Below are 27720 nucleotides of genomic sequence, written 5' to 3'. Positions count from 1 at the left end.
AAATAAAATTTGAATTAAAGGTTTTCTTGTAGTAGCTGAGAATGTTATTCTAATTTTTCCACATGAATTTTTAACCACAAAGTCACTCCTTTATTCTTCCACTATCTCTCCAAACCTATGTCAAAGTTCAGTGAAAGATTATTTTTGGAAGAATGATCCTTCAGAAAATAGGGGTAGTGTTTAGAGGAACACCACAAAACATTTTATAAAGCCAGTGTTTCAAAAATTTGATTTCCAGTGATGTGAATCCACCAAGGTTTTACGCATCATCAGAGACTTTTGGAAGAAACTGTCAAACTGGATAAATTTCTGTAGTGCAGACTTTGCCTTGTCAACTTTAGGCTTCAACCTCAGAAATATATAGGTCTGCTAAATTACACATCAGAATAGAAAAATTAGTTTAAATACCTGACATTCCAAATGCAAATCTCTGTTTAAAAGCCTATAAATTACACAGGATGAATATTTACACTGTGTAACCAAAACCTCTGATTGGAATAAATGCCCCATCATGTTAGATGTTTTGTAGAAGGCAGAAGAGAGCACTTGCCCTGCAGACCTCACAATCCAGCTTGAAAAAAATCTCCAACTTCCAGAATGTGACACTACCACTATGATTGTCTGGACTGAAGAATTAAAGTCACCTCTTTTGCTTTAGTTTCAAAAACAGTTTTCTCATGCAAAGTTCTAGTCCAGTGTTATTGTCACCTTGTCATGTCCTTTGCCCTTCTCTCTTCCCCGCATTTACCTGTCTTTTGAGTCTGGAACATTTCCAGCTGTTTCTGCTGCTGCCTTCTTAGTGTATTAACAATAGCTATTGCTAGCCTCAGTGCTTCTTGTGGGTATCCATGAGATCGTAACGCATCCACCCTCGCACAGGCTGTAGGAACATGTTCTAAAATGGAGACAATAATTGAGGAATAGCAATGCTTCCATGTCTGCAATAGCCTGTTTTGCTACGTTAGTCAAAAGGGCTTTTTTGTTTCCTTCAATTTCTTTTTAAAACTTTGCAAGAGAGAGTTAAAGGACTATTTCTGAGCCAACACTTCAAGGGAGACTGTTCTTTTTGCCAGGCTTTTCATTTAGCTCCCTCCCTCCCCCCCCAAAAAGAAAAAAAATAATGCCATAGAAACTGAACAAAATAAGTCATGGAAATGTCTTTTCGGTTTAGCCACTTACCATGCCAGAGGGGCCACCCTTGAGAGTCAAAGAGTGAGTTTTCAGTGTGTTCATGGTAACAGTAGTTGGTGTATATGTCACTGCTGATAATGTGCTGTAAGTGGCTGTCCTGCCAGTGCAGTTCGCATGCCTCTATGGCTCTAGTGAACACCGTCCGATGTGGCCTATTTGATGAATCTGTCATTTTCAGAAATTCAGAAAGCTGCATCAGCTTTTATTCATTCATATGTGAATCAGTCATTCACAGTATTCTTGTCTTCTGCCTATTCACCAACCCTTAACTGATGGCAGTCTACCTTGACCCACTCTGCAAGGATCAGACCACAGATGACATTTCACATCCTGTTACCCAACAGCTCAGGCAAAGTGTGTGCCATTCACTTTGCATTCAGAGAGATCTACAAACCATCATGGCTAATGCTAAATAGGATATTGCAAAGGGAACAGCTAGACATGAAGGACATTAAACAGCATGTACAGAATTCTCCTAACAACAGACGAGAAAGTATATGGCACACAGCTACTCAAGCATCCCCAGCTTCTCTCCTCAGACCCAGAACCACTAGGATGAGTGACAGATAAACATCAAATAAAATATTTTAGTTGTTCTCTTTGAGAAGTGACATTAACTTTAAGCACTTTGTCATAAACAAATACAAATACTGCAAAGAAAGCAAGGTACTGAGGCCATGGGACTGACAATCCTTTACTGGACATCTTCTAATGGCAAAAGTGCTCTGTCAACATGGAATTGTGTCTATGAATGTCAAAGTGCCATGTCAGAATTGCTACTAGCATGCCCAGGTTGGTCTGAACATCACAAGATCCAGAAAGCCAAATAGCTCTGTAGGAAGTTACATGTTGCATGAACTTCTGTCTGCAGCTAGCTGCAAGATTTAAACATGAACCAAGTCCATTTCCTTCAGAGGTAAACTTCCAAGATAAAGAAACAAGGAAAAATACATCTAAGTCTAATTCTACCACTTTCACAAGCATTTAATTTTAACTTTTATTAAATATCTATCCAAATATTGAGAGGTTTGATGATTATGAGGGTTTTCTTTTCCCAGGTAAACAACCTGCATCTTCCTCAGTTATTAGCAAAGTAGCAATCTTTGCTTGAAGATGACTGGAGAAGGCTTCTGTCAGGTTTGATAATTACATTTTAGATTAGAAAGCATGATATTGAGTAAGAAGGGACACCTCCTCCAAGAAGGCAGTGTTGCGTCTGCACCCGCCCACACCTGTCAATGCAACACAGAGCACATCCCACAAATAGCTGCTTTAGTTTCTCACATACTCAGTTTAATGCAGTCACAACAGATCTCCCTTTAAGTAAGTATCAAAGTCTTTTAAAGTGTAAAAAATAAAACTCCCAACACCAGAAGGGATATAAGATTATAGTCAAGCAAAGAAACAACAGGCTTTTACATGACATACTTCAGGGACATTCAATTTTTATGCAACAAGTATTTAGAAGGACCAAGATAAAAGTTAGAAGACCCAACTTGCTTTAAAAACATTGCAGCCCCAGCACAAAAGTAAACCCTATTTATCCATTCTGCGAGGACAGTATGAATGAAAATAAATTTGTCAATCCTCAACAAGAAAGTTACTTGTCCCAGGAAAGACTGCTGTATTCTGCTGCAAGGCTCGAGTATATAAGATAGAGGCTCTATTATGTGCTGCAGTCAGTGCATATATTTAGGCTCACCTTGGTTAGCATTTGCACCCGGAGGCAAAGCATTGGTTAAATTGGGCAGCTCATTTCCATGGTTTCCATCTTCCCAGGGACAAACATCCACACCATTCCATTTTTTCAGCTGTGTTAGCCAACTGACCTTCTGCTCCAACTTGCAGTGGGGATTTAAGACTATACACATCCACAGAGCACCTGATTTTAAAGAAAATTGCTAAATTAGGTTTTTTATTAAAAATACAGCAGCCAATGGCTAATTGCAAACTTTTATTCTGTAAGACTTTTCCTCCCCTCTAAAGCTACACTGCTTGTTTCCCAACTATGCCTGACACCAGGCAGACTGAATTCCTGATGCAGAATCATGGAGCTGGTGTGGCCCATCCAAAGCAGTTTAAAGACTATCAAGCCAGTCTTCTCAATTAAAAGGCATTAAATGGGTCTTTTTTATTAGAAAATCCATAGTTCACAATATATGGCCTATCAGACAAAAGCAAAAAAAAAATTCACATAAAGTTACAGCAGGAAATTACCCAGGTTTTTTTTTCTAATTTTTGTACAAAACTGTGTATCTTCCAGCTTCACATTACAGGAGTCAAATAAGTGTATTAGTAAGACATGCATTTTCTAAACATATACTTCCACACTTGAAACCCAGCAGAAGTAGAGATCCAGTAAAAACTAGATTTTTGCAGTGTAATAGGAATAAGATATTTTTGCTGCTCCTACTTCAGTTATTTAGTTTCACTAGAAAACTTGTCTTACATTTTTTGTATACAGAGCTTGAAGGGAAAGCTAATTTGCACTGGCATTTCACATGCACCATCACTTTAGAACCTGCTTCCTGATACTATAGAGCAGGGCAGGCATAAATACATCAGGGTCTTTAGCAACAATTTTCAAATTGAAAGATTTTTCTCTAAATCAGCTGTTTCTTCATCAGGGTGAACTTTGACACAAGCATGAAGACATCTGAAAATACTGTTAATTTGCTCATTAAGAACATGCCTTGTACACTACAAGAGATTTCACAGAATCACAGAATATTCTGAGTTGGAAAGGACTTACTAGGATCATCAAAGTTCAACTCCTGGCCCTGCACAGGATGGCCCCAAGAATAAAATTAAAAGAATATGTTTAAATTATGTAATCTTCATGACAGGCTGAAAAAAAAAAGAATAAAAATGCAGCTGGTTCTTCCAAGAAATTAGAATTCTCATATTCAAGCATTCTTTTGCTAACTAAGAATGCAAAATGGATACCCAAAACACAGGTCATCACATTACATTAATTCCTAAAGTAACTCAGTATGTTGGTATGCCACAGCACAGAAGCCAGTGGAAAAACAGAGCTTCATCCTTAAGGCTTCAAGTCTGCTGCTATTCAAGCTGACATGGAATGAGGAAGCAATATAAAAGAAATATTGAAACCACAAGAAAATATGATATGGTATGGTGCAGAACACCAGAGAGCCACTACACTAATGAACATTATTACTACACAGTAGTTACATGCAGTAGAACATGCAGTTTGTTGGTTTTTTGTTTGCATTTTTGGGACGTTTTGTCTTTGTGGTTTTTTGGGTCAGTTTTGGGTTTTGGTTTTTTCAAGTGCCATGGTAGTAAATAAAGCAAATACTGTTTTAAAAAAACTTATTTTAAAAACAAATCATATTACTTCCTTTAGACACACTATTCAATACACTTCACTCCCCAGAGTCAAATAATAGAATAGAATCATAGAATGGTTTGGGTTGGAAGTGACCTTTCAAGGTCATCTAGTCCAACCTTCCAGCAATGAGTAGGGACATCTTCAAACTAGATCAGGTTGCTCAGAGCCCTGTCCAACCTTACCTTGAATATTTCCAGGGATGGGACATCCACCATCTCTCTGGGCAACCTATGCCAGTGTTTTATCACCCTCACTGTAAAAAAACTTCTTCCTTATATCTACCCTATTTCAGTTTAAAACCATTACCACTTGTCTTATTATTACAGGCCCTACTAAAAAGTTTGTCCCCATCTTTCTTGTAAGCCCCCTTTAAGTACTGGATGGCTGCTACAAGATCTCCTCGAAGCCCTCTCTTCTCCAGGCTGAACATCCCCAGCTGTCTCAGTCTGTCTTCATAGGAGATGTGCTCCAGCCCTCTGATCATCTTTGTGACTCTCCTCTAGACCTGCTCTAACAAGGCCATGTCCTTCCTGTAATGGGGACTGTGGCAGGACCTTTCACCCCTGATACAGCAAAAGCTTATCTCCTTGTAACATATGGCAAGGTTAAGCTGGAATGATTTATCATGTGATGAATTATCTTGGCTGAGAACCTCCTTAGCCAGCAATACACATCCTGGCTTGAATGGTGAGAAAGGAAAACCTAAAATTAGTGACAGCAAAGCACAAGCATTTTTACAACTATAAAAGAGCATTGATTTTCATGAAATCAGAAATCTCTTATATACTCTCTGAGTGTGTAGAGAGTTCTTCTCAATGTTAAGACATTGGAATTGAGTTACTTCCCTGGGACTGAGAGAAACTGGGAGATCCCCTGCACACAGCTATCATTCATTGGCAAGTGACATTGATTCTTAATCTATACTATTTCTTTTCTAGCTGTAACATAAGGTACCTTTATTACTATTATCATGCAATGTATTTTTATCTAATAGTAGTTCTTTGTGTTATCCTGTGTAGTAAGTAATCTGTTTAAGTCTTGTCTGTTTTCTTTGGCCTGTTCAAATAAATAATTCATGTTGTAACAGGCCTGACCGGTCATTATTAAGAACTTGCCTGCAAGAGTGGGTTTTGGGGTGCTGGCCACCTCAGTAAAGCTACTGCCTACTGCCAGAAATCTGGAAAGGCAGGGATTTGTCTAAACTCTCCCCTCTCCATTCGTAACAGGGACTCCAGAGTTGGAGGCAGCACTGCAGGTGAGGTTTCACCAGAGCTTAGTAGAGGGGGAGAATCACCTCCCTTGCCCTGCTGCCCACACTGGTTTGGATGTAGTCCAGGATATGATTGGCATTCTGAGCTGCAAGCACACATTGCTGGCTCATGTCCAGCCTCCCATCCACCAGCACCCCCAAGTCCTTCCCTGCAGGGCTGTTCTCAATCCTTTCATCCTTCAGCCTATATTGATACCAGGGGTTGCCCCAACCCAGGTGCAGAACCTCACGCTTGGCCTTGTTGAATCTCATAAGGTCCTCATGGGCCCACTTCTTGAGCTTGTCCAAATCATTCTGAATGGCATTAAAACTGGTTCTTCTTATTAAACATCAATGCATTCAGTACTGCCCTAGACAAAGGACTATATTTCTTGCAACATAAAAACAAAACAGAAGATGAGGCATATTGGAAAGCCTTGTAGAATAGTTATCTTGGGCTTATTTATTTTATAAATGAATGATTACTTTAGGGCACTGAGGAGTCACTGTACCTCTCAGCATCTAAAAAGATTTTAAAAAGCCAATTTAATACTTTGTAATCAGATTCCCAGTGATTTCAGACTGAAGCAAAAAAAAAGTGGAATATCTTAACCACAAGCAGCAAGTATTTCAATCATCCAGCAAGGTGGAGTGCACACTACTGATTACAGTGTGCCCCTAAAAAATGAGTGGCCTTTTATTGCATCTCAAAAACACCACTAGAAGCAAAGGAATTTATTTGTCTTCTTCAGAGGCTTCACTATGCATGTGGTACATCTAAGAGGCAGAAAAGGGAAAAGATACTACAAAGCACCAAAATCTTTTAAAAACTTATTTGGTTTAAAGAGGAAGCCTCAGAAATCCATGCTATTTTTATGCAAATGAACACAAGGACAAGTGTATTTCTGATAAACCCCACACAAACCCCTTAAGGAAGGAGCCTGGAGGATATTCTTCCTATTTCACTCTAATGCTGCTCTATAGAAGCTGTCACCACCAGCCTGAAAACTTACAATGCCCTCAAAGGATTCTCTATTTTCTGCCTAATGGCTCCTATATGGGGAAACTACTGATCATACTTACTCCATACTACAGGTAAGGCTTATGAAAAAATGAGCAGCAGCTAGTTGTAATTCATTTGTGGGGAACATATCTAAATCCCTTTCTTGTGACCTCAGTCTGGAAACTGCTGTTAGCAACAGCCTATACTCAAAAGAAGTTTTGCCAAAATACATTCCTGGCATTCTCAAGTAAGTTTACCTGTTTAAATAGATTTAACCAAGTATCTTTTTATACCAGATCTCAGAAGGCTGATATATCCCATTCTCCCCCCCCCCCACCCAAACTAAACCAAAAGTAAAGTTCTCATTTGGATCCATTGACTGTGACCCATGTCTTTCCAATGTGAAGCTCCTCACAGCACAGTGACAAAATATCACAAAACAATATACAAAATTTCTCCCCCAGAAGATAACTGGAAGACAAGTCATGCTGTGACTGCAATTTGATATTAATTTCACAAGGGAATGAATATTAGAACTGTCATAATGGAGTGAGGTATTGCCTATTTTGGTTCAAAAAACACTAACCCTTTTGACCTGGAAAAAGCCAGCTTTGCCAAACCAGACTTTTAGTTCAAATAGTCTTCTTTGAAAATTCATGATTGTCATTCATCTTTAGTGGACCTCACACTACAAAGAAATAGGTTATATTACTGCTTTATACAATGAATGCATGCCTTGTACATACAGAGGGAACATCAGTACTTTTGTATTTCTCACTAGACATCCATACCTCTGAACTCACAAGGGAGAAAGGAACAGTATGCCTTTACATTGGTCAGGATTTAAACATGCAAATTGAAAAACATTAAGAAGAACTTAGTCACTGTAAAAGTAGGTGTTGTAATAATTATAAATCTTGTGTATGCATGTATTTATGAAGTCAAAGAAAGTGCAAAGAATGTATACAGACTCTCCAAAGAGATTAAGCACCACACACTTTTCATATTTTACTCTTATCCCAGTAAATGGGAGGGTGGTGGTGGAAACAATTTTAGTGGGGGTTAGGTCACTGAGCATCACTGAAGATCCAGTGTACAACTCTGTTAGACTGATTGCAGTCTTCTCAAGAAATATGCTTTTCCTAGAAATCTTATGCTATCTTGTCAGGGCTACTGTAATAGCCCTGGTTTGGGTCAACATTTCCTCATTTTCAATACCTGTGTAATCAGTGGCTGAAACTTGGCCTTGGCTTTAGAATTTTGATGTATACTTAAGATCAATCTATTTATTTGCAAAATTAAAATATGCAAGAAACTGATGCATATTTGACATGCCTTTGCTCTTCCCATTAATCATAGAATCATAGTCACAGAATGGTTTGCATGTTAATGCATGTCTCTTAAAAAAAATAAAAATCCAAGAGCTATGAGGTTAGTAACATTTGATTATTTCAAAGGAAGTGAAGCCAGGTAAATGAGATCATTCCCTTTGTGCAACAGACAAATTTGCTTCAGCACTCGCTGTAAATTTGCTACTGTGCCCCATTTAAGCCTAATCAATTCTATTACCAAAGCATCATTTTCCAGCACTGGAAGTGCCAGAAAAGAAACAATAATACAAGACAGAAACTATGATTCCTGTAAAAAAAGAAGTGTCAGCAAAGGATTTTAAAGTGAGAGCCTCTTAAAGTGCAACAGCCACTTGGAAACTTCAAAGAAGTAGTGTATGATATTTGTTACCGCTGAGGATGAATAGATCACACGGACACAGGTCGAGGTGTGGTGAAAGAAAAGAGCGAGGTTTATTTTTCCCTCCAGGATTTATAGGCTCCTGACCACAGCTAGGGATTGGATGGTCAGGATAACACTTTCTCACAGCACTGGCCATGAGAGATGTCCATCACAAGACGTGTAACAGAAAGAATGTACACATATCTATGTTTACAGTTACTGTCCTGGGAAAGTCTTTAGAAAACTATGTTAGCAAGCTCAGAAGCTGAGTTTTCAGGGCGACATGATATTTATTGCTTCTTGAAAAGAAGGAAAAATGCCTTCAGAATGACTGGAAAATCTGCCTCCTACCTCCAGGAATGGAGAGATCTCCAATAGAACAAAGCATACTGAGAAGTCACACCAGAGAATGCTCCAGTTGAACAGTTGATTTTATGAAGTACCAAAGATAGGCAAAGCACTTAAGTGCTGATCTCAACAGGAATCACAGAATCATTTAGGTTGGAAAAGACCTCCAAGATGAAGTCCAACCTTTGACCAATCTCTGCCATATCAACTACACCATAGCACTAAGTGCCACATCCACCTGTTTCTTGAACACCTCCAGGGATGGTGACTCCACAACCTCCCTGGGCAGCCCATTCCAATGCTTGACACCCTTTCAGTGAAGAAATTATTCCTGATGTCCAACTTGAACCTTCCCTAGCAACAGCCATTCTCTGTTGTCCTGTCACTATGGCTGCCTGAGAGAAAAGGCCTACCCCCACCTGGCTACAACCTCCATTCAGGTAGTTTTAAAGAGTGAGACAATCTGCACTGAGCCTCCTTTTCTTCAGGATAAACACCCACAGCTGCTCCTCAAAAGACTTACTCCCTAGACCCTTCACCAGCTTCATTGCCCTTCTCTGGACATGCTTCAGCACCTCAATGTCAGTCTTGTAGTGAGAAGCCCAGAACTGGACACAGTACTTGAGGTGTGGCCTCACTAGTGCAGATGGGACAATCACTTCCCTGGTCCCTCTGGCCACACTATTTCTGATACAGGCCAGGGTGCCATTTGCCTTCTTGGCCACCTAGGCACACACTGGCTCATGTTCAGCCAGCTGTCAACCAGCACCCCCAGGTCCTTTACCAACTGGCTGCTTTCCAGTCAATCTGCCTCTAGCCTGTAGCACTGCATGGCATTGTTGTGATCCAAGTACAGGACTTGGCACTTGGCTTGTCTGAACCTTATACCGTTGTTCTCAACCCATCCATCCAGCCTGTCCAGATCCTTCTGCAGGCCCTTCCTACCCTCCAGCAGATCAATGCTCCCACCCAATTTAGTGTTGTTTGCAAACTTACTGAGGGTGCACTTGACCCCCTCATCCAGATCATCAATAAAGCTGTTAAACAGGACTGGCTGCAATATTGAGCCCTAGGGAAGCCCACTAATGACTGGGCACCCACTGAATGTAGCACCATTTACCACCACTCTCTGGACCTGGCCATCCAGCCAGTTCTTAACCCAGCAGAGTGCACCTGTCCAAGCTGTGGGCTGCCAGATTGTCAAGGAGAATACCATGGGAGACAGTATGAAGGGCTTTACTGAAGTCCAGGTAGACACATCCATAGCCTTCTCCTCATCCACTAGGTGGGTTACCTGATCATGAAAGGAAATCAGGTTGGTCAAACAGGGCCTGCCTTTCCCTAAACTCATGCTGGCTGGGCCTGATCCTGATGCCTTGAGAAGCTACCTGGAACAGAGGCTGGACAGAGTTAAAATAATAAAGTAGGTATTTATTAAAAGGCCTTCAAAGGATACACCTTGGGCAGTACAAGAGCTTAGCTGGGGTTCTACCCAAGATGGACCCAAAATGGGCGCAAGATGGATGACCAGTTATGAGTTTTCACACTTTCATAAGTTTTGGTCCATTTACATATTGGGGTTAATTGTCCAATTACAGCTTCAGGTTATGAAGTCCCATCCTCCCAGATCGTTCTCCTCAATTCGCCATTGTTTATACTTTTTGGTCCTGAAGTTGCAACTGTGTCCTTGGTTCTCAGGTTGGAAAAGGATTGTTTTGTCTTACTACCCTGTGAAGAGAACTTGCTAACACTTTATATGAAGTTCAGAGTCATGCACTAAGGCAGTACAGAATCTGGAAAATATGAAAGCTAAAACTTAAGGCATCAATCCCCTGGTTATCCTGTACATGTTGTATGATTACACTCAAGATGATCTGTTCCATAACCTTCCTGGGTACCAAGGTCAGGCTGAAAGGCCCCAAATTCTCCTTCTGACCCTTCTTGTAGATGGGTATCACATTAGCCAACCTCCAGTCACCTTGGACCTCCATGGTTAGCCAGGACTGATGATAAATGATGGAGACCGGCTTAGTGAGTTCTTCTACCAGCTCCCTCAGCACCCTCGGATGAATCCTATCCAGCCCTATAGACTTGTGTCTAAGTGTCTCAGCAGATCACTAACTACCTCCCCCTGGATTGCAGAGGGTCTATTCTGCTCCCCTTCCTTGTCTACCAGCTAAGAGGTCTGGCTGCCCTGAGGATAACCACTCTTACTGTTAAAGACTGAGGCAAAGAAGGCATTAAGTAACTCAGCCATTTCCTCATCCTTGGTGACAATGTTCCCCCTCGTGACCAATAAGCGATGGAGATTTTCCTTGGCCCTCCTTTTCTTGCTGACATATTTATAAAACCACTTTTCACTATTTTTTACAGCAGTGGCCAGACTGAGTTCTAGTTGAGCTTTCGCCTTTCTAATTTTCTATCTACATGACCTAATGACATCCTTAAACATTTCCTGAGTTGCCTTCCCCTTCTTCCAGAGGTCATAAACCCTCTTTTATTCCCTGAGTTCCTGCAAAAACTCCCTGTTCAGACAGTTCAGTCTTCTTCCCCTCAGGCTTGTCTTTTTGACACAGGGACAGCCTGCACCTTCAAGATTTCCTTCTTAAAGAATGCCCAGCCTTCTTTGGCCCCTTTGTTATTAAGGACTCTTTCCCAGGGTACTCTCTAAACCAGTGTCCTGCACGTGCCAAACTCCGTCCTCCATAAATCCAAGGTTGAATCGATACTTAATGTACAGAACCACCCCACTAACTCTCCTTCCTCTCCTGTCCATTCTGGAGAGCTTGTAGCCATCCATTGCAGTATTAAGGAAACTTCCCTGTCCGACCATCCAGGAGCCACTCTGGTATTTACCCTCACACCACCTGAGCTGGAACTGAAGCCCCTTCACAGCTACACCCCCCCATACTCACACAGTCAGACCAGGTTTTCTTACTGTCTCGACTCCAGGTTTCCCATAGCAGACTCTCAGACATCCAGATCCTTCAAATAGTTTAATCTTGGTGCAATCATTAAATAAAAAAAATAACAGCTGGGTGCCTCCAAGGAGGCACCCCAAACAAAGGAACCCCTGGGCTTTTACACCCTCACGGTATAAGCACAGGGAAGTCTGGGGGTCCTCAGCTCCTGCTGTGTCAGTGTCTGGTCCTTTGGCTTAGCCATAGGTCCCCGTGTCCTTTGTCATACAAAGGGTCGGCAGTTCACAGCCTCTTGCCTCAGGCTCCGGCTGGGGCTCCTGCCCCTCAGAGCTCAACCTGCAGCTCGAACTGCAGCTGCAAACCTAGCTACCTGCACTAAATATATTCCTTAACATCATCACTCCAGTCATGCGAGTCATCCCACCACGTTTCTGTGATGACAACTACGTCAGTGCTTTCCTGCTGCACAGTGGCCTCTGGTTTCTCCTGTTTGTTACCCACACTGCTGCATTGGTGTAAATGCACTTGAGCTGGGCTATTGATTTCATCCGCAACACCAGTCTGCTGTCCCCAGGCTCATCTCTAGCTAGCCTGGTCTTATCCCCTTCCCCCTTCAAACCTAGTTTAAAGCCCTTTCAATCAGCCCTGCGGAGAGGAATGATGGGTTTGTCTTTACAAACAAGCTGTGGCTCTGCTGATAAGATGAAACTATCACTGAGAGATAACAGAAACAATGGGATGGATTCCACTGAAAGATGAAAGAGACACTGGGGAAACACCATAAAATTCCACAAGGGTTAAGAATTAAGAAGGGGATTATGCATGGGGGGGGGGGTATCCCAGGTATCAGACGTTCTGGGAAGTCTGTACCTCTCAAGTACCTCAGCCTATGGGGAAAGAGAGAAGGGACATACAGCCGGGAATTAGGATAAAAGGGAGGCTGCACCCTCCAAACATTTGAGAGACCCCAGGGGAATGCCCCATGGCTTCTCCCTTTATTCAAATAATAATATAAAAGGACTCCTCTGTCTCCTTTTTGGACATAAACCTCTGGTATTTGTGGATTAATTTTCCTGACACTGCCAACTCACAGGATCAAATTATTTTCTTCCTATTGAGAGGAATGATAGGTTTGTCTTTACAAACAAGCTGTGGGTCAGTTGATAAGATGTACTATCAGTGAGAGACGACAGAAACAATGGGATGGATTCCAGTAGAAGATCAAAGGGGCACTAAAAGAACACTATGAATTCTATAAAAGAAGGGATTATGCATGGGGGGGGGGGGGGGGAGGAAAGGTATCACCGCCGGTATCAGGCGTTCCGGGAAGCCTGTACCTCTCAAGTACCTCAGCCTATGGGGAAAGAGAGAAGGGACAAGCGGCCGGGAATTAGGATAAAAAGGAGGCTGCGCCCTCCAAGAATTTGAGAGACCCCAGGGGAATGCCCCATGGCCTCTCCCTTTATTCGAATAAAGTAAAAGGACTCCTCTGTCTCCTTTTTGGACATAAACCTCTGGTGTTTGTGGATTAATTTTCCTGACAATTTTTGGGGGCTCGTCCGGGATATTTCCACCGTCCGGGGCGGCGGGCAGCTAGCGGAGCTGAAGGCGCGCCTCACCCAGTTTCGGTGATCAGCTCCCCTTGGTGGCGATCGATTGGGTTCCCGAGACTGTCCAGGAGACAGACGAGTGGCGGACCAGGGGGGTCCGTGAAGAGTCCACAGGAAAGGACCACTGAAAACCTCACCGGTGAGTAAAATGGGATCTTCGGGGAGCAAGCCTGGGAGGGCACCCATGGAGGGTAGCACAGGCAAGCCTGGGAGGGCACCCATGGAGGGTAGCACAGGCTAAACAGGGCACCCAGGGAGGGTTGCAAGGGTACAGCCGGGAAGGGGTCTCGGCAAAAGGGATGACGATCCCACAATACCCCCGGAGAGTCCCTTGGGGAGAATGCTGAGATCTTGGGACAGATTATGCATTCACACAGAAGTAACTATGGAGATGATGGTGAAATATTGTTATTATGTATGGCCAGAGTATAAGTTGCCAAATGGACTTATATGGCCACCTTAGAAAACAGAATTCATTTGTGTTGAGTTCTGTGAAGGTATCTAGAGGAGAGTTGGAAAGGATGGATTGAAAGAGAATGTGGATTAATGTGGTTTGTACGGGCAGCAGGGGAGGTCTATGTGTTGAGAAAAAAGAAGGAGAGGAGGAAGGAGGGGGGGAAGAGAAAACGGTGAGGATTGCGGTGTTTTTCAGCGCTTTCCCCCGTCTTGTCCTCCGGTGTTGCCACCTGGCCTAGGGCCGGCTGCGGGTCCCTGTGTCCTCACCTTCCAGAGCAAAGGGATCAGGGAAATGATGTCCCTACAGCTCCACCTGAGAATAACAGTGGTGTAGGGGAAGGGAGCAGCATATCATATCACCCGCTGGAACTAGAAGGGATCTCGAAAATCCACGCCCGGGGTGGGGGGGACAATAAAGGGAGACAAGAAAGAGTCTTTGACAACAGGGGATGGATGGATTGTGTTAGTGTGCTGGAACAGAATTGGTTAATGGAGAGTGTGAAGAGATATGGTTGAAGCAGGGACCAGGAGTGGAGGTGCAGGACCAGGAGCACAGGCTGGGGGCCTGTGAGGCTGCTGGGACTCAGCACTGGGCAGTGCCTGACCCCACCGGCCCCGGGCAGGGGCAGCAGCAGCTGCCGGCCCTTTGAGGCTGCGGGACACCCTGGCCTCCTGTGGTGCTGCCGGCCGTGCCTGCGGGGAGCACTGGAGCGGGGAGGAGCTGTTTAGACAATGTGGCAGGACAGGAACTGGCTCTGGTATTCAGTGTGTGGTAAATAGAGTGAGCACAAGGAGGAAAGGCGAAGGTGATGGCCTTTTTCGGGCCAAAGAGGGAAAAACCGCAAGGTCCAAGGGGTCCCCCGGGACAGAGAGGACGGGATCGGCCACAAGGAAGTGGCAGAGGCTTTTTCTCCCCAGCAGGGGAGACCCAAGCCAAACAGTGGCTGAGAAAGGATCAGTGTGCTGCCTTCAGGGCATAAGACACTGAAAACGGCAATGTCTGCAAAAAAGCCAAAAACAGCTGGATTGTCGAGAAAGTCCAGAAGATAAGATAAATGGATTGTTAAGAGTGTCAAAGGCTCTCATTATATCCACCAACCTAGAGCCGTTGTCAACTTTTAAAGTGAGTCTGGATCGAGGAGAGGTGTGTGTCTTAGTAGAAACAAAGACCTCTCGATTCACCTTAATTTTTATCCCCGAGGGGGGAAATTGTCTAAAGAATTTTTTTGATCGTTCAAAAGAGTTGTGAGAATTGTGGTTTCTTCTGTGTGCTCAGAAGTTTGAACACATCTTTCTCTGAAAGAATTGTAAAAATTGTAGTAAATTAATTTGGAGATTTAATTAATTTGTCTACATGAAGTTTTATGCAGAATGGCTCCAGTTTGGAGGGGACCACACCCCTCTGCTTTTTGTATGTTTTGTTGTAAAAAGCCAGAATTGGCAAATTTTAGTTATAAAGCCAATGCGGCAAGTCATACCTTGTGAGGAACACGCCCACCAGTCTGTGGTTTGTTGTAGCCTTAAAGCAAATTCTGTAGCTACAACCTTGTGAAAATAGTGTCCTATGGAAGGCCTGAGTATTTGTCATGCACTTCCTCTGTGGAAGTTATGAGAAAACTTTAAAGGAAAGTATCTTGTTTCTTTCCTTAATAAAAGTTTTAAATGTTAAAGGTTATAAAATGTTATAAATATTAGAGTTTCCTTAATAGAAGTTAATTTGTTAGTCACCTCCCTATGCCTAAGATGGACTTGATGCAAAAAAAATTGAGATGGGGAGTGGTTAGTTACTAAAAAATAGAGAAATGTAATGTAATTAGCTTGAAACAGTGGCATTACTTGCTGCTGAACTAAATCATGCTTATACAAAGTCACCTGTTTAGTTTGAGCAAACTTCACAAAAGAAAAATGTTAAGAGAGTTTGCTCCACCCTCAGAAGTTAAGTTGTTGCAGTATGTGCATGATTTGCTGTTATCAAGAGAACAGGAGAAGAAGTCATGCAAAAGAAATTTTAGTTCAAGAGCATGGGAGAGCACAGAGACCTGTTGACTATTTTCCTAAAATGTTAGACCCGGTGGCCAGAGGCTGGCCCCATTGTTTGCAAAACTGTGCAGCCACAGCTCTGGTGGTGGCTAAGGCTCGAAAGCTGACAAGGGAGGTTATCTAATTGTTAAAGTTTCACACCAGATTAAAGCTTTGTTAGCTGAGAGAGCCTCTAAGTAGATGACCAGCTCTCAGTTGTTGTAATATGAGTCTTGTTTATTAGAACAAGAAGATTTAGAATTTAAAAGCAAGGAAAGTTTTAACCCAGCCTCCTGTTTGAATGGCCCTGCGGAGGGGAGCCAAGGCAAATTCCATGATTGTATTCAAGTAATAGATCCACAAACTAAGGCAAGGAATGATTTGCAAGACATTCCATGGCCTGAAAGAGAAAACGTGTTTATTGATGAGTCTTCAAAAGTGATAAAAGGAAGACACAAAGCTGTGTGCTATTGTGAGTGGCTGTGAATTATACCGAGACAAGACAGTAAATGTTTTTACTGATTCTAAATATGTATATGAAGTGATACATGCATTTAAGAAACTGTGAGAAGAAAGAAGTTTATTAACCTGCAAAAGAAAGACGTTAGTTCGTGAGAGTTTAATCTCCTGCCTGTTAGAGGTGGTGAATTTGCCAAAAGAAGTAGCAATGATGCACATTAGAAGGCACCAGGCAGGGTGCTCGGGGGAAGCAAGGAGAAGCGGACTAGTTGATAGAGAGGCGGGGAGCTGCATTGTTGCTGGAAGTTTCTGAGATGTTTCCCTTGCTCCCAGTGACTGCCCCCTTGCCAGAAAGGTTGTCTTTTTCACTGAAGGACCTTGAGATAGTTGTGAAGAGTGGGGCAGAAAGAAAGGGAGGTGGTTAGTTTGTAAGGGATGGTGAGCGGATGCCGAGAGTTCCGACATCGCAGTTGTTAAAGCAGCTTCATGGGAGAAGTGCCGAGGCTCCCGAGGGATGGCAAAGACCTTCCTCAAGATGTATACTGCTGTGGGTCTTTTTGTTCTGGCAAAACGAGCTGTTAATAGTTGTTTAATTTGTGCTAAGACAAATAACAAAGTTACAAAGAAACTGGCCAGGGGTGGAAGGCCTTGGGCCATACGTCCCTTCCAAAGATGCCAGGTAGATTTTACTGAGATGCCCCGGCTGGGGAAATTTAAATATCTTTTAGTAATAATTAACAAGGTAGCCAGAAGCCTTCCCAGCTGTTTCAGCAACCACAGGGTCAGTTATTAAAGTATTTTTGGAACAAATAATTCCAAGATATGGGATAGTAGAAGCAGTAGACTCAGATAAAGGAACTCATTTTACTGGAAAAATTCTTAAAGGAGTAATGACTGCTTTAGGGATACAATGGAACCTCCACACTCCCTGGCATCCCCAAAGCTCAGGCCAGGTTGAAAGGATGAAAGGAGAGAGAAAAAAAAAACATCTTCTGAAGCTAGTGATAGCAACGAAAATGCCATGGCTGCGGCTCTTACCACTGGCTTTAGCAAGAATAAGAGCCAGACCCAGGGAAGATATTCAACTATCTCCCTTTGAATTGATGTTTGGAATTCCTTATCCTTGTAATTCTCAGCCTGGGGCGGGGGTAGAGATAAGTGATGTATATCTAAAACAGTATGTGGCCTGGATACTGTCTCTTGTGCAATCTCTTCGACAGGAAGCTCAGCTGACACAGACCCTGCCTTTGGACTTTGCTGTTCATAATATCCAACCAGGAGACTGGGTCCTAGTTAAGGAGTGGAAAGAAGCACCCCTAGTGGCTAAGTGGCGTGGACCTTTCCAGGTGTTGCTGACTACAGAAACAGCCGTCAAGACAGCTGAACATGGGTGGACACATCACACTCGAGTCAAGGTCTCTAAAGCTCCAGAGATTTGGACATCTCAGCTGGAGGAGAAGGATGGGAATCCGCGACTGACACTCCGTAGGAGTGGACTAGAGCAGTAGCTGGTGCGTCGAAATCGGGCGAAGCCCTGAGTGCCTACCCACAGACTGACTGCTGAAATTGTATGGGCATCCCTACTCTCAAATCTCCAGACACTGGGAGCCAATCCATGCTGTCATTGCTTTCTTTATGCTAAGCTGTTTCTGTGCTTTCACTTGCCACAAGTGGTGTAAAAGACAATGTGAAATTGAAAATTAGAAATTAGATTATAACACTATTAGAATGTTTCTCTTAATAATTTTACCTTTATATTTTCAGTTAAGTTGGGGTCTAAAGTGGGAAAATAATTTTTTTACTTTAGGAGAACAAGTAGCAAAGACCTTTAACCTTAGGAACTGTTGGGTCTGCGGAGGGCCAGGGGGATCTGAAAGCTGGCCATGGGTGGCCAGCCCGGTCGAGCCTAAATGGTGGGTTAGCACCCTGAGTGAAGTCCATAATGGAACAGGATTTTGGGACAAAGAAGGAAGTCCATGGAGGCTTCATTCTTCTGAAAGAGGCATTTATTGCCTAAACAGAACAGGAAGCACATATGTGGGTGTCGCCCTGAAAACTCAGCTTCTGAGCTTGCTAACATAGTTTTCTAAAGACTTTCCCAGGACAGTAACTGTAAACATAGATATGTGTACATTCTTTCTGTTACACGTCTTGTGATGGACATCTCTCATGGCCAGTGCTGTGAGAAAGTGTTATCCTGACCATCCAATCTCTGGCCGTGGTCAGAAACCTATAAATCCTGGAGGGAAAAATAAACTCTCTCTTCTCTTCAACACACCTCGACCTGTGTCCGTGTGATCTGTTCATCTTCAGCGGTAACATGTGGGAAAGAGCGTTTGTGACTGAACTTTATCTTTGGGTTTAGATTGTTGGACCCCCAAATGCCCTCCTTATGACTGTTCCAGATATCAAGGCAGATGGAATCAAACACATGTTAAGCTCACTAATGGTAGCTGGGTAAGGTGTTCCTTCCATAATTACCAAAAAGATTTTGAAGGCTGTAAAGCAGTGGGGAAGGATAAATTTTTTGACCCTTTATTTTTAAGCTGCCCCCGGGATAATTCCACTAGTCCGACACATGTTGTCCGAAACTATCAGTGGAAATGGCAACACCGGAATGGAACTCCAACCCTTTTCAGTAAGTTCTGGTCCAGATCTAATAAAACAGATCTGGGATGTGATTGCAAGTGGAAACCTCATGTAGGAGCTTGGAAATGTAAATATTGTGATTCTTATGGCGAGGCAACTATTGTTGGTGGACCACTAGGCCTTGGAAGCAAGCTGTATTTTGACCCACCAGTTGATGATGAAAATTGGAAAGGTCCCTTCGCTAATGGGACCTGGGCTCTAAAAAGGGGCATTACTGGATTTGTGGCCAAAATGCTTACCGCAGGCTACCTCCAAACTGGTCAGGGATATGTTATGTGGGGTATATTAGACCATTGTTCTTTCTGCTACCACAAGTTCAAGGAAATCAGTTAGGAATCAAAGTATATGATGATCTAATTAGAGAAAAGCGGTCCATTGATACATCCCTGGTTGGAAAGAGCACCCAAAAGTGGGGAAAAGATGAATGGCCACCTGAACGAATCATACAACACTATGGACCAGCTACCTGGAACCCAAATGAATTAATATCAGGTGCCAGAGAACCCATTTATAATCTAAATCGGATAATTAGGTTGCAAGCTGTCTTTGAAATAATAATCAACCAGACAACTATAGCTCTTGACCTTCTTGCTGACCAGTCTACTCAGATGAGAAATGCAATATTTCAACATCGGATGGTATTAGACTACTTATTAGCAGAAGAAGGGGGGGTGTGTAGAAAATTTAATGACTCAAACTGCTGTTTACAAATAGATGACAATGGAAAAGTGGTAAAACAAATAACAAAAGGAATAAGAAAGTTAGCCCATGTACCAGTCCAAACATGGAAAGGATGGGAATGGGACATGTTTTCATGGTTACCTGGTGGCCTATGGGTCAAACAAATGCTTTTTTTCCTCTTATGTGTTGTAGCAACTCTCATCTTTTTACCATGCATGATCCCTTGCTTAATACAACTCATTCAACGTGTGATCAAAGGAATGCAAGTAGTAGCCGTGCCTACTGATCCAGAGATAGCTACAAAAAGGCAGAAAGTAATGCCACTGCAAATTGTTGCAAAGCCAAAAAGGACCCAAGAACAAGAAATTAGGTCAATGATAACTAAAGTTTGTAAAGACAATTACTAACAAAAATTAAAAGAGGAGGGATTGAGAGGAATGATGAGCTTGTCTTTACAAATAAGCTGTGGGTCAGTTGATTAGATGTAGCTATCAGTGAGAGACAACGGAAACAATGGGATGGATTCCAGTAGAAGATCAAAGGGGCACTGAAAGAACACTATGAATTCCATAAAAGTTAAGAAGGGATTATGCATGGGGGGGGGGGGGGGAGGAAAGGTATCACCGCCGGTATCAGGCGTTCCGGGAAGCCTGTACCTCTCAAGTACCTCAGCCTATGGGGAAAGAGAGAAGGGACAAGCGGCCAGGAATTAGGATAAAAAGGAGTCTATGCCCTCCAAAAATTTGCGAGACCCCAGGGGAATGCCCCATGGCCTCTCCCTTTATTCGAATAAAGTAAAAGGACTCCTCTGTCTCCTTTTTGGACATAAACCTCTGGTGTTTGTGGATTAATTTTCCTGACAAGCACAATGAATAAAGGAACTAACAAAGCACTTCCGGTGTTTTGCATGAGTTCTGGGTTATGCCTTTTTCAGCTTGTTTTAAAAGCAGCTGAATCTTTGTGGACACTCTGCCATTTGACTAAAGGGTTTCATAGAAGAGAAATTTGCTTGAAAGGTATAGTTTACAGTATTCATAGCCTGAGACAACAATCCCCTAAGAGAGCATTTAGGTATCTGTCACATATCCATTAGATGCCCCTCTATGCACTTATAATACCCTATAACCTAATCACCATAGCAAGGCATGGGCATTAGTCTATAAAGCTCGGGGAAAGTATAAAGCACTTGCAAATGAATCTCACTGATTAACTTCCCTAATATCCACAAAACCATTAATTTGCTCATAAACAGTCAATTGAAGATGAAAACACTCTGTTAGAGGTTAGGTGTCCTTTATTAGTTCTAGATTGCTTGTAGAATTTTTACCCATTAGTTGTGGGGAAAACCTAACTGCAGGTACTTGGTGAGTGCTTGAAAAAAGACAAAAAGTTCAACCGAGCCCAGGGGGCGAAGGGTGCAGGAAAAAGGGAAGGTGAAGACAGTTTGGTGGACTTCTTCAGCTTCGGAGAAGGAGATTTTGGGCGCAGAGCTGTTGCAGTGGGGAAGAGGGAATTTCGCCATCACCCAGACGGAGCTGCTGCTTCTTCTCCTTCTTCCCTCTTCGTTGGTGGCCTCGCACCCCCTGTCCTGCTGGGACGTGTGGCAGTGCCAGGCACTGCTGTGGAGCTGCTGATACACCTCAGCCACCGACCCAGAATCTCTGCTCATCCCTGCTGTTCCAGCTGAGTGTTCCTCAGAGCCCTGCAGGAGCACCGAGACTGACTGCCTGAGAAGGTTTGTGAAGCAAAGCCTCTCTTCCATCCCTTCCCGTCTCAGCCGAGAAAGCTGTCACGGAGTCCCTAGTTCTGTTTTCTTGCTAATGCTGTAGTTATTGTTGTTTATTTGCCTTGTTATAAATATTAGTAAAGAACTGTTATTCCTATCCCCAGATCTCTGCCTGAGAGCCCCTTGATTTCAGGATTATCATAATTCGGAGGGAGGGGGGTCTACATTTTTCATTCCAAGGGAGGCTCCTGCCCTCCCTAGCAGACACCTGTCACCCAAAACCAAGACAGATTTTGGCACCCAATGTGGGGCTGAGGGCACTGAGAGAAAAAGAGCAAAAAAGGAATAAAAGTTCTTAAATAACCTAACTTTTGTGTGCTAGATTTAGAAACCTTGTTATGTCGAACCATGTTGTTTAGCTTCCCCAAGTTCGGGTGGCATGTGATCACGACTATATTTCTCCCATTTGCTACACCTTACCTAAATATGGGTTCTATAACTAAGGCTACTGTGGCTATTATCCAGTTTGTTTTGTGGGTGGATAAAGTGAGGAATTCATAGATGTTTAACGTCCTCTGGAAAGCGAGCTCATGAATTCAGAGCTATCACACACTAACTGGATAGTTTTAGGGTTGCTTTAATAATAGTACCTACTGGGAGAAAATGACAGCTGGAGAAATTTTCTCCCAACCTTTCAACCAGTTCCTTGAGCCTACTCCACCAGTTATCAAAAAATTAAAATCTTCTCTAGATGCTAATGACTTCATACAGTAGTTGGTGTTACTGATAATCCTGTTCTACTTAACATTCAAGGACAAAGAGAAATTGACTGAGATAAGCACCCTAACACCTACCCCAGAGACTAGAGGTGTTGCCCCAGAACCTGACACAGCCCCAGAGACTAGGGGTGTTGCCCCAGAGCCTGACCCTGTCCCACAACCCACCTCAGAAATGAGCCACCCAAAGTGGGTGGGGGTTCTGGTGAAAGAGATGTGTGAGATGGGCCAGATGCTAAAAAAGTGCATTTTCTCAGCTGTTGGGAAACCCTCCCCCTGTGGCAAAGAGAGAGAGTCTGATGGTGCAGCAGTGGAACCCACAGACGTTACAACCATCCAGGTTCCAGCTGAACCACAAGAGCAGTCACAGCCAGCAGCAGTTGCCCCTGTAGAAACGAAGAAGTCTAAGATGAAATCACAGCACCCTGTTGATAAGGATAAAAAAAAGCCCTCACAACCCGCAGGAGAACCAGAAGTTGAAATCACTACAGAGTTCCTAACATATGACTGTCTCCGTAATCTGCAAAAAAACATTGTGAGGCGGGAGCATGAAGCTTATACAACCTGGTTACTTTAGGTCTAAGACCTTATGAGTACAGGCGTGCAACTAGATAGTAGTGAGGCAAGAAATGTGAGACCCTTGACTCAAGACTCAGGTATGAATCAAGTATTCTTCAGAGAGCCAGAGCCCCTTTCCCTCTGAGAGCGGCTTTTAATGAGTATAAGAGAAAAGTTTGTCCATAGAAAAAAAATAGAAAAGCACTATCATAGAAGGGGCTGGAAAACCATTGAGGAAGGGATCCAACAGCTGAGAGAAGTGACGGTATAAGAAGTCCTTTTTGAGAGAGGTAGACAGCATGATAATGACCCTGACAGTCAGGTGCACTGGGCAGATGTTGTGGAGTCTGGCAAATCTAGGGCCACGTGAATACATCACCTTCATTGCAACGATTAATGCCAATAACAACCTAGAGACAGTGGGTTCTGTCACCACCAAGCTTAGAAATTTTGAGAGTATGGTCCATAGCCCGCAGCAAGCTCGAATTTCTGCTGTGATTAAAGAACTCAAAGAAGAGATAAAAGAAATAAGAGATGAAGAAAAGCAGTTCCCATATGGCACCAGTGCGAGTCACAAGCCCAAAACTCCAAGCCCAACGTCCCCCAGCTAGAAAGAGAGAGTACACCCCACGAGCTGAGCTGTGGTTCTTTTTACGTGACCATAGAGAAGACATGGGAAAGTGGGATGAGAAACCCACTTCTGCCCTGGCAGCACGAGTGCGTCAACTCAAGGAAGGAACCATTAACGAGAAAAGTTCCACTAAAGTGAAGGTAGCCTCAACCTCCCGTGACCAAACTGCCAGATATTACAAAAAAGAGAATGATCCCCTTGAAAGAACCTCTAGCATGTATGCCCAAAGAAGAGAAGATGACCAGTGCTAGAGGGGCCTTGCCTCTAGCCAGGAAGAGGCATGAGAAAAACGAGTCTTTTGGATGGTGTAGATCCGATGGCCTGGCACATCAGAGCCACAAAAATACGAAGCTTTAGTTGATACTGGTGCACAGTGTACCCTAATGCCATCAGGACATGTGGGGGCAGAACCTGTTTCCATTGCTGGGGTGATGGGGGGATCGCAGAAATTAACTCTGTTAAAAGCCGAAGTGAGCCTGACTGGGAAAGAGTGGCAGAAATATCCTATTGTGACTGGCCCAGAGGCCCCGTGTATTCTGGTCATAGACTTCCTTTAGAATGGCTATTACAAAGACCCAAAGGAACTCAGGTGGGCTTTTAGAATAAGTGCTGTAGAGGCAGAGGACATTAAACAATTAAACACCTTGTCTAGACTATCAGAAAACCCATCTGCAGTAAGACTCCTGAAAGTGGAAAAACAGCAAATACCAATTACCACCTCGATGGTGCACCGCCAGCAGTATAAGACAAATCGAGATCCTGTGATCCCCATCCACAAGATGATCCAAAAACTAGAGAGTCAAAGAGTAGTCAGCAAAACCCACTCACACTTCAACAGCCCCATTTGACCTGTGCACAAGTCTAACAGAAAATAGAGATGGACTGTGGACTATCGTAGCTTGAATGAAGTGACGCCACTGCTGAGCGCTGCTGTACCAGACATGCTGGAGCTCCAGTACGAGCTGGAGTCCAAAGCAGCAAAGTGGTACGCCACTATTGACATTGCCAATGCATTTTTCTCCATTCCCCTGGCAGCAGAATGCAGGCCTCAGTTTGCCTTCACGTGGAGGGGAGTGCAGTACACTTGGAACCGACTGCCCCAGGGGTGGAAGCACAACTCCACCATCTGCCATGGACTGATCCAGGCTGCCCTGAAAAAAAATAAAGCTCCAAAACATTGGCAGTACATTGATGACATCATTGTGTAAGAAAACACAGCAGTAAAATTATTTCAAAAAAGAGAAAAAATCATCCAGATTCTGCTAGAAGCCAGCTTCGCCATCAAGAAAAACAATGTCAAAAAACCTGCTCGAAAAATCCAGTTCCTGGACATAAAGTGGCAAGACAGACGGCGTCAGATTCCCACTGAAGTCATCAATAAGATCACTGCAATGTCTCCACCCACCAGCAAGAAGGAAAAGCAAGCTTTCCTAAGCACCATAAGTTTTTAGAAGATGCACATTCCTTGGTACAGCCAGATCGTAAGCCCTCTCTACCTGGTTACCTGAAAAAAGAATGATTTCCACTGGAACCCTGAACAGCAACAAGCCTTTGCCCAAATCAAGCAAAAGATCACTCATGCACTAGCCCTTAGCCCAGACAGAACAGGACCAGATGTGAAGAACGTACTCTACTCTGCAGCCAGGAACAATGGCTTGTCCTGGAGCCTTTAGCAAAATGTGTCTGGAGAGACTCAAAGCCAACCACTGGAATTCTAGAGCCGAAGCTACAGAGGGTCCGAAGCCCCATAGAAAAAGAAATCTTAACCGCCTATGAAAGTGTCCAAGCTGCCTCAGAAGTAATTAGCACAGAAGCACAACTCCTCCTGGCACCCCAACTACTGGTGCTGGGGTGGATGTTCAAAAGAAAGGTTCCTGCTACTCACCACGCCACCGACGCTACATGAAGCAAGTGAATCGCCCTCATCAGTGCGCCCATATTAGAAACTCAAATTGCCCTGAGATTTTAGAAATAATTACAAACTGGCCAGAAAGTGAAAACTTTGGTCTCACTGATGAAGAAGAGCAGGAACAAATGACAGGAGCTAAAGAAACTTCACCGTACAACCAACTGCCAGCAGAAGAAACATGCTATGCTCTGTTCACTGGTGGTTCCTGTTGTAATAAATTATGTGTAAATAAAAATTCGTAAAAGATATAAATAAGATGTATATGTTGAAATAATAAAAAAAAAACCCAAAGATGTGTATGTAAAAAAGAAAGAAACCTTCCTCCCAAACCTGGCTGGGAGCTCTTCTCTGAAAGAAAAAGGATTGTAGCCAACACCCAGATAACAAACATTAACTCGGAAAATAGACAGGATGGGAGCCATCAAGGACAACAAAAGGACTAGCTCGGAGGAGGAACACAACTCCGGACCTGACCAACGTCTCTGCAGACCTCGGTTGTGAAACAATCAAAGTCGACAAAGACGGGCCTCAGAAAAGTATCCGCCGCTAGTCCTGAATCGCCCACCTGTCAGACCAGTGTTGGAGATACAATCACTGGAAACAAAGGGGGAGACTCCGCCGAGATTCCCATCGGCACCAACCCCGGATCACATCACTTCATCCTTGATAACGCAAAATTAAAATACATACAGAGTCTCTTTGCATATGAGGAGACTCTGTCCGGACACAAGTTAGGTCTATTCTTCCAAGCCAGGAAATCTATTCACTGAGCAATCAAGAACACTTGGTGAATGGAGCCTGCTTGGAATTTTTAACCTGAGGACTTAAAAATCCTATAAAACTCCAATCCTGAGAGCGCTCAGACGTGGATTTGGGAACCCTACACCTCGGGTGTAGACCCTGTCCACCCAGCGCTGCGCTGACCATTTTTTATTGTGTTTTTTTTCTCTCTGTTTTTCTTTGTTGTTTATTAATAAATTTCTCTTTTGATTTTATCCCAAATTTGCCTTTGCATTTATAACACTGTCACATGATAAAGATGAACTGGGAGTAGAAAAAAGCCGTATAGAACCCCACACAACAAGTCGCAGAAGCTACTGAAAGAGAAGGTAAATCAAGCCAACTTGCTGAACTCAAAGCTGTTCAACTGGCCCTGGACATTGCTGAAAGAGAGAAGTGGCCAAAACTCTACCTCTACACTGATTCATAGATGGTAGCCAATGCTCTGTGGGGATGGCTGGAAAAGTAGAAAAAGGCCATTTAGCAGCGTTAAAAAAAACCAATCTGGGCTGCTGATGAGTAAAAAGACATCACTACCAGGGTAGAGAAACTGTCTGTGAAAGTCCGTCATGTAAATGCCCATGTCCCCAGGAATCAGGCTAATGAAAAACACCGAAACAATAAGCAAGTAGATCAAGCTGCAAAAATAGAAGTGTCAAAGATAGACTTAAATTAACAACACAAGAAAGAGTTGTTCCTAGCTCAATGGGCCCATGACGCCTCAGGTCATCAGGGTAGAGATGCCACTTCTAATTAAACACGAGACCGAGGAGTGGACCTATCCATGGACAGTATTTCTCAAATTATTCATGACTGTAAGACGTGCCACAATCAAGCAAGCCAAGCGGCTGAAGCCGCTATGGTATAGTGAACATTAGTCCAAATATAAGTTTAGAGAAACCCGGCAGATTAACTACATCACACTTCCCCAAACCCGCCAAGGCAAGCGCTACATGCTCACAATAGTAAAAGCCACCACTACATAGTTAGAAACCTACCCTGTGTCTCATGCTACAGCCCGTAACACCATCCTGGGTCTTGAAAAGCAAGTCCTTTAGAGGCATGGCACCCCTGAGAAGATTAAATCAGACAAGGGGACTCATTTCAAGAACAGCCTTATAAACACCTGGGCTAGAAAACATAGCATTAAGTGAGTGTACCATATCCCTTATCATGCACCAACAGCTGAGAAAGTTAAACAGTGCAATGGCCTGCTTAAAACCAGCTTAAAAGCACTGGGTTGGGAGCCTTTCAAGAACTGAGAAATTAACTTAGCAAAAGCCACATGGTTAGTGAACACCCAAAGTTCCACTAACTGAGCCGGCCCTGTCCAATCTGAGCCATTTAGAACAACAGATAGAAATAAAGTTCCAGTAGTACATATAAAAAGTATGCAGAGAAAAACTGTTTAAGTTAATTCTGCCTCCAGCAAAGAATCTCATCCGTGGGGTTGTCTTTGCTCAGAGACTGAGTTACACTTGGTAGGTGATGCAAAAAGATGGAAAGACCCGGTACATACCTCAAAGAGACCTTGTTTTAAAGTGAACTACCCGTGACACTGTGCTTTTATCTGTATCTGCACATACATATATATATATATAATTAAAGTAGTGTGTGTTTGTGTATAATTTAAAAGTTTAATATTTGATGAAACATTTTAGTATGAGA

General features: G+C 43.2%; 1 protein-coding gene across 3 annotated transcripts in view; it reads right to left on the bottom strand.

The window, feature by feature from the left end:
• The window catches only part of LOC131591630 (zinc finger SWIM domain-containing protein 6-like), a 352285-nt gene that overhangs the window by 71346 nt on the left and 253219 nt on the right, over positions 1 to 27720 (bottom strand). For all 3 annotated transcript variants that reach the window (XM_058862521.1, XM_058862523.1, XM_058862522.1), the window contains 3 exons: positions 2894 to 3073; positions 1180 to 1356; positions 749 to 895 (listed from right to left, as the gene is read on the bottom strand). In XM_058862521.1, the coding sequence (XP_058718504.1) occupies positions 749 to 895; positions 1180 to 1356; positions 2894 to 3073 (504 nt within the window). The remainder of the gene's footprint in view (positions 1 to 748; positions 896 to 1179; positions 1357 to 2893; positions 3074 to 27720) is intronic.

The sequence above is a fragment of the Poecile atricapillus genome, chromosome W, assembly GCF_030490865.1.
Source record: "Poecile atricapillus isolate bPoeAtr1 chromosome W, bPoeAtr1.hap1, whole genome shotgun sequence".
Lineage (NCBI taxonomy): Eukaryota > Metazoa > Chordata > Aves > Passeriformes > Paridae > Poecile > Poecile atricapillus.
The sequence above is the reverse complement of the archived record's forward strand: the minus strand, read 5'-3'. Positions and strand labels throughout refer to the sequence as shown.